This window comes from Phyllostomus discolor, chromosome 2 (assembly GCF_004126475.2).
Source record: "Phyllostomus discolor isolate MPI-MPIP mPhyDis1 chromosome 2, mPhyDis1.pri.v3, whole genome shotgun sequence".
Classification (NCBI taxonomy): domain Eukaryota; kingdom Metazoa; phylum Chordata; class Mammalia; order Chiroptera; family Phyllostomidae; genus Phyllostomus; species Phyllostomus discolor.
The window spans coordinates 122741609-122749248 of NC_040904.2; the positions used below are offsets into that span (position 1 = coordinate 122741609).

General features: G+C 50.9%; 1 protein-coding gene across 1 annotated transcript in view; it reads right to left on the minus strand.

Moving 5' to 3' along the window:
• CACNA1C (calcium voltage-gated channel subunit alpha1 C) overlaps nucleotides 1–6245 on the minus strand; it is a 626645-nt gene extending 620400 nt beyond the window's left edge. Inside the window, 1 exon segment of the mRNA XM_036018449.1 lies at nucleotides 5635–6245. Coding sequence (XP_035874342.1) covers nucleotides 5635–5683 — 49 coding nt within the window. The 5' untranslated portion in view covers nucleotides 5684–6245.
• Nucleotides 6246–7640: the final 1395 nt, after the last annotated feature.

A 7640-nucleotide genomic window follows, 5' to 3' on the forward strand; every position in this document is an offset into this window, starting at 1 on the left:
GTCATGGAGAGCAGAGTTTGGTGGGGTCTGGGGAAGGGGAGGGCTGAGAGGTTTTGGCTTCTTGCCAGTTAACCCTCCCTTTCCTCATCCCCTGTCCAAAGCCAGATTAACTGTTCCTTTAGTTCCTCCACTCTCTGGGAAGTAAGGTGTCATTTTCAACCTCTGCTTGACTCCTGAGCTCCAGGCCCAAACTGATCTTACATCCTTTAAATCCCCATTTAAATTTAATTTAGTTCCATAAGTATTGTAGTAACTGGGCTCCCCAAATTACCCACAGACCCCCAACAGCTGGATCTCTTCCTGTGTTCCTCCATCTCCCACCAGCCCTGCTCCCTGAACTCCCAGCCATTTCACAGTTCCGCTTCTTAGAAGGCCCTCCTTGGGCATCCCCCCACACAGTCCACACGGCCAGAACTCAGCAAGGTTCTGGGGTCCCGAGGCTCCTGGGAGCCTGAAACTCTACTCCAGTTCCCTTCTTGTCACAAGCAGCTGCCTCCAAGTGCTCCTCAAGTCTAGCAGGAAAGAGTAAAGAAGTCTGCTGAAATGTGACAGGCCAGTGAGCTGGGCCTTAAACACATAAGCACCCCACCTGCGAATTAAGACACAGAAGACCTCTTCCACAGTACTTGAGTTTGAGGTTCAAACAATCACATTAATTACTATGGCCCTCCATTTTGCTTTTTCTGTGATGGGTTCCATTCAAGTCTACACGTCTGGCTTTTAAACAGCAGTTGAAAGGCATTTCGTTTTCCCAGAGGGATCTTGTCACTTTTTTTTAATACAGTATCTAACCTTGAGGTACATGTAAACAGGTGTTTACTAAATTATTTTAATAATGACAGTCATGGCTTGGAGTGTTGTTTCATTATCAGAATGTTTAACACTCATGTTGCTAAATATTTAGCACCTGATATTTTGCAAAACAATTCCCATGCCTTTTTTTTGTCAGTCTTCTGCTCTCCTCCACAGTGCCCATCATTAACTTACACAACAGTGAGGATGGACTCTAGAAACAGACTAAAGCAGTGTGATCGTTTTGCTAATTAGTCTCACTGTTAAGTCCCCAGGTGTTTCCCAAGCAATCTATAAGCTTTCCTTAGTCCACATTAGAAAATAAAATTGTCCCCTGATTTTGAATGCTGAGCACTGATTTCCAAGACCCGGAAGGAACAGTTGGAAGGACCCTGGCTGACCTGTCACTACCCTGTAACAAACAGCTGCAACACCAGGCAGGAAGAATTACTGTAAAAGGAAGAAAGTGCTGTTGGCCACTCCCTCACCCTCTCTTAACACGGTGGCAAGAGTTTCTCAGACCTCATGGATCTTGCCACAACAACTAAGCAAGCCAAGTGAAGAAAGGGATAGAAAAGAAAACACCAGGAGTTGGAAAACATCACTGAAAATGAGAACAAATCTCAGTTACTTCCTAACCTAGATCTCAGGAGCTTTTCTGCCATTACCCAGCAGGAGACCAGCCAGACTCATAAACAGAAATCAGCTGTGAAGTATACCCAGTTGTTTTTGGGGTTTTTCCTTAATAAAGTAAGAAAATGATTTCTTGTCTTTGAGCTGACAAGCTTTGTAACCCTATAGGTTAGGGTCCCCAGATCCCAAAGTTTAGGTTGCCTCATGCCCCACTAGCCCCTCTGGTAAAACCATCCATGGGAAATCAGAGAGAAAATTAATATACAGCCATAACAAGTTCAGCTAATCACCCAAAAGGCTCCCTCAAGGCTCTGTAGGATTTTGTCTGTGCTACAGATAAACAGAAACCTGAAGTAAGAGGGTGCAATAGAGTGGGAGAAATCCAAAGTGGGTTTTCATTGCCAGAGGGTGGCCAAGTTACCAGGGGAATCAGTCATACTGGTGTGAGTGTGTGGTGGCATGGAGACACACACTGGTCTTTGGTCTCCATGCCACTGGTCTCTGCATGGGGCAGGTGTGGGTGTGATGAAAGCAGCACAGCAGACAGGAAACTCTCTCCAAACCCTCCGACATCTTTCCTCCCCAACAGGAGTGCCCCTGTCCTGACTCCTAAGCCCTGGAGCGCCATCTACTGGGAGAGGCAGAAGCTACAGCAAGACATGTTAGGTCTTCCTGGGTCCGCATTCAGTGGTTCATGCAGGCAAGCATTCATTCAGTCATGCATTAAGGCCTAGAATGAGCGAGGGTCTGTACTAGCAAGTGGGGATAAAAGACTGCCAGGGCCTCAAAATCCCCATTCATTATGGCTCCTTGGACTCCTTCAGTCTAGCCCTTATACGCAGAAGGACCCACCTTAGGCAATTTTAAGTCAAAGAGAAAACTGAAGGAAGAGTCCTAAGTCATCACCAAGACTGAAAGATGACTCCAGGGGCTAGTGGCTCATCATTTCATTTGCAGAGTACTATCTCTGCAGAGCAGCATCTACCTGTAGAGAACAATTAACCATTTAACATGAGGTACAAATGTCCAAACAGTCTTAGGAGACTGCATTTCCAGTATTCCTCTCTGCAATACATAGGGTCCCCAAAGTGCATTAGGCTCCTGCGTAATCTACCTAAAATGGCTTTACCCTATTCCCTGTGTGTGGTGCATGTGTGTACAAGCACACACTTAAACAGTTAGCATGTGTTCTATGGAAATAATGAATAGTTGATTCTTGTAATATAACCTATTATGTAGTATTCTGATAGGCTGCAAAGTGAGCAATACTAGGAACAACATTTTGAACCTCAACAGCACTTTTTCTCCAGTTTCCTCCATGCAGGATCCAGAGAAAGAGAAGCCAATGCCATGCTTTCTTCAACTGGCATGAGCTGAGGTGCAAGCAGCATTGTCCTTTGACCATTTGTAAACAGAATTAACTGTGATCACTACTGTTACTTTATTATGATGATTATTATTCTGCTGTATTGATCAGTTAAAAAGAAAACACAGTGTGTCTTCCACTCCCAGAACACGTTTCCCCCCTCTGCCTTGTCTCCAGCAGATAAGGGACATACCAATGTTTTATGTGTTAAATGGTTGACTAATTAAGAAACTCATTTGCTAACTGAAGACTGAAATGGAAAATCAGCCCAGAAAAGTGAAAGGCTAGGGTGGGACCAGAGCAGATAAGGCACTAGAGGTAAGGCAAGGCAGCATTTCCAGCTGAAACCCAGGGCCAAACGGCAGTCCTTCAGGGAACTTTCGGAATGTTCCCATGAAGTGACCACCACCTCCATACCTGAATGAGAGAGACAGAGAGAGAGAGAGACAGAGAGAGAGAGAGCGCGCGAGAGAGAGAGCGCCCACAGGCAGAGAGAAGCTGCAGAAAGACTGATCCCAGTGCCATCCAGCCTGTCAGGAAGAGAAGCCCCACCACTTGGCAACTTTCTCAGTTACCCACTCTTTGGTTTGTCACCATCACTGCTCTGAGGTAATCACTTGGCTTCTCCTCTCTCCTGAAACTCTAACCCCCAATTATGTTTCACTGCCCCCTTGGTTATTAAGTCACAGCAACCCCTTCCTTGTAAATATTTATGCTCTTTCAGGTCTGCCTCTTCCCACCTTCGTCACCCTCCTCCTCTTCTCCCCCTAAAACAACTGGGCAATGCCAACCAGGCAGGAAGAGGGAGTGGGAAATGGAGGGAGACAGAGATCCTGGTGCTCTTTTACCTGAGAACTGCATCCAGGAATGGAGGCAAACCCGCTCCTGTGAATTATATAATCACTGCAGCTTCTAAGGAGAGAACTGGAATTCAGGTTGCCATAGTGTTCATTGGCATGTTGCTGGAAAGGCAGAGCTCTCGGCCCTGCTTGCTCCCTCCTCTTCCCTCCACCTTCTGCAAAAACCTCTCCAGGGTCAGCTCCTACTTTTAGTGTCTGCTCCCTGCATTTGTGTGTAGGGAGGGGGATGCTGGGGAACAAAGGGGCAAAAGAAAGGAAGGAAAACGGCTAAGAAGGGGTTTAGCTTACACTAAGAGGGGAACTTGTGAACTACTTAAGGTTATCATTAGGTGAATAAATAATTATTACCACAGTGTACTGCCATTGTTAGTAGAGTAAGGACAATACTACTGAACTCTCCTTTTCAAGGCTGCTTAAACTGAGCTGAGAACTTGGAGGGCAGAAATCCATCCCCACTCTTCAAAAATATCACCCTTTCCTTTGTGTCTCTGATTCCCTCCCTCCTACTCCATCCACTACTCCATCAGCTAAGAAGGGGAGAAGAGAACAGGTGGGGGTTGGGGCATGAGGTAGAGAAACCGAGGGACAGAAGCTGCCCTCCTGACCCCAAAGCCCTGGCTCACCCTAGAACCTATGACCCTTAACAAAATTCTTTCTACCTAAAGAGGCCAAAATCCCTGCACTGCCAACCAAGCTCCAGTTTCAGGATGGACGATGACTGGAGACCAGGCAGATAGGGTGCCTGGCAGTCTGGCTCTAAAGGTAGGGACACTGTCCCCAAATGGTGGAAATGGGAGCAAAGGAAGGGAGGAGGCAGAAAAAAGAAACATGGAGACAGCCCCTCCCCCAGGCTGGTGCTCAGAGGATCACTTTAAGTACCCCAAAAAGTAGCAGGACCAACAGCGACAGGTATTCGGGAGAAAGAGATTGAAAGAAGAGTGTAAACAGGGAGGTTCTGGAAACTGGGAGAGAAAAGGGAGCTACTACACTCAGAGACAGAGAAAGCCATGGAGAACAGCCAGAGATGGAGCTTGAGGCTGCCACACTCCAGGAAGACCACCCCCCTAAACTCCATCATGACCTTAATTGCTGAGCGACGCCAAAATAAATAAATAAATAAATAATGACTTGTTAATAAGCGGGGCGGGAGAGAAAGTTTTCAGGAAGTGGATAGTTACCTGAAAGCCTCTTCTCACAGGGGGAGCTGGTGACACTTGATGCCCAAGATAAAGATGCTTAGAGAATACTGGTCAACAGTGTGGAGCCGCGTGAGCTCGGCACACCCTTTAATTATTTCCTTAAAACATGAAAAAGCAAAGCCCACACACCGCCAGATTCTTACCGCTTACATCCTGAGGTGCTAGCTCACATGTGGGTACAAATAAGAACACACAGGGCGTGGGCACTCTCGGGGTCAACGGCATAAAGAGGTGGGTGGGTGTAGGTGAGGCGTGGGAGCGAGGAGCGAAGACTCTCATCTGCATTCCCGGACCCCAAGAGCGCGCTGCCCAAGGCAAGGGCCCCTGGAAGCGATTGGGTAGCCGGGCGGCGGCCCGAGCGCGGGCCGGCCTGGTGCCGGGTGCGCGCGCGCGCTCCCAGCCGCGCCCGGAGTGAGGCGAGGGACCCAGGCCCGCGGGGCTAGAGGACACCGGAGCCTCCTTTCCCACGCATGCGATGGACCGGGCAGTTGAGCTTTCCAGGCAAAGGCGAAAAAAGCGAGACAGGAGCAGACACTTGGGGAACTTTTCCCCTTCGTCTGTATTTTCATAAGAAACACATGCGCCGGAGAAGCCGGCACGGGAGGGGGAGGGGCGGGAATTTTCCGCTGGGTCTCGAGAGGTTCGGGTCCCAGTCTCATCTGTCTGGAGACGCAGAGGCGCCCCAAGCAACTCTGCAGGGACTGGCACCGGGGCGAGCGGGAGCGGGGCGGGGAGGGAGGGAGCCCACCCTAGGGCCTCGGCCGCACGGCGGGGCCAGGCTTACCTTGGTGGTTTTCCTCTGGGATGTACATCCTCGTGTTTTCATTGACCATTGACCAAAAATTGTTTTAAAAGGAGAAGCCACAAAGAGGAAGAAATGTCAAAGCACCCCCCCAGCGGGTCTGGATTAATCCCTCCTCCGAGGCAGGCGGTTTCGTGCAAAATTCAAGGAAGCCGTAGAGCTGCGGTATTTCTTCTTCCTTTCTGATGATTACCTGATTCCCATTATTGCATCAAACACTAAAAACTGCTCCTTTCCACTACTGCCTCCTTGAGTGAAATTGTAATGCATCCTCAGTACATCCGGGCCCCTTCCAAGAATTTAGCCCCGCACCTCTGGCGGCTACACCGTTTGAAAAAATCAACCAAGGGGAAGCAGCGCGAGAAGAGGCAGAGAGGAGGGACGAGGACAGCGATGGACCCCCAGACCGGGAAGGCCAATAGGGTCTGAAACGTTTCCGCCGCTCCTGGCCAGTCCTCCCAAGGCCCCAGCTCGGCTCTGTTCTGTCAAGAAGCTCCAGCAACTCAGGAGGTTCGGAGGCAGGAAGAGGCGCCGCCGCTCCGGGCCGCGCTGCGCCGAGCGCCGTTCTGGCAGGAGCTGTTTCTGCAGAGGCAGAGAGAGGGAGACTCGGGGCGCGCGAGAGCGCCGCGCTCACCGCCTCCAGCCCAGCCCGCCGCCGCGCCCGCGCCCGCGCCCTCCCCGCCCGCCCGGCGCGCTGGAGGCAGACGCGCTGAACGCTTCCAGATGTGGAGCGGCAGCGGCGGCGCGCAGGAACCGGGCGCACGACGCAGAGCGCACAGCACTGACTGAGCTCCGGGTGAGCACCCACTCGGCCCTTGGCCGCAACGCGGACCTGTCCAGCTGCCCACATGACGTCAAAGGGCGCAGGCGAGGTGCGGGCCTGGAGAGGCTGGCAGTCGGGGTCTGCGCGAGGCGCCCCCCTTGGTGGGGCGGGGCGTGGGCAGACGTGGGGCTCAGGCGCCGTACAGTCGCTTGCTGCGCGCCCCGCCACCTCCAACCATCAGCCCCGTTATACTCGGCAACGCCGGCGAGTCCCTGAGCGTCCGTCCATAGAGGGAAGGCCTCTGTGAGCGGAATTCCAACAGAGGGGACTACAATCTGTCCAACTACCAGAGTCTATTTGCATATCGGGCCACTGAACAAAACCGCAAAATGAGCCGTGATTCCGTGATTCTGTCTGATCAATTATAATCAGAGCGGTTGTAGAAGTGACACACTGAGGCAAGGATGGGAAGAGGGGAGGGGAGAGAGAGGGAGAAAAGGCGGGAGGGCGGAGCCGCCTAGACTAGGCAGTGGTGCCCAGATGTCTGAACAGATTAATGGACCCAGGTTTTCTAATTCCTTGGAGGCAACGGAGCACGTGTTCTACTACGGTATCCTTATCCACTTCTCTTAATTATTTTTGCCACTCTGGCAGGAGTTTATTGAACCCTCTACTTCCCGAAGAAGTGAACATTTCTTTCCATCTCTCATTGCAGCCACAGCAAGTTCACGGCACTCCCTGCAGGCCTGGGGTCCTCTAGAGTGAGCTTCCTAAACCCTGGCAGGGGAGCCTACAACTCCTCGTGAGCAAGAATCTTTCTGCCCTCAGACCTCCCCACCTCCTATCCACACTTGTTCCCTGTGTAATCCTCTCCGTCTTCATGGATTTAAGCAGTTGTCCATATCGAATTCGTATCTCCAGCCCAGACCTCTCTTCCTGAATGCCAGGTTACACAGCCAACCTCAGTCTCCACTTGGATGTCCACTGCACAGCTCAGACAATCAATCCTTTTTTCTGGGCAGAACCTGCACTTCACACAGTGTTCCCCATCGCATTTGGTGGGGCCAAAAAATCTGGAATCATCCTTGACTTCTTTCTCTCATTCTCCTACATCCAATCATTCAGAAAACCCCTTGGTTCTACTTCAGCTAAATCCACTTCTCAGTGTCTCCCCTGCTGCTCCCAGGTCTCAGCCAACATCATCCATCATCTGGGTTTGTGCACA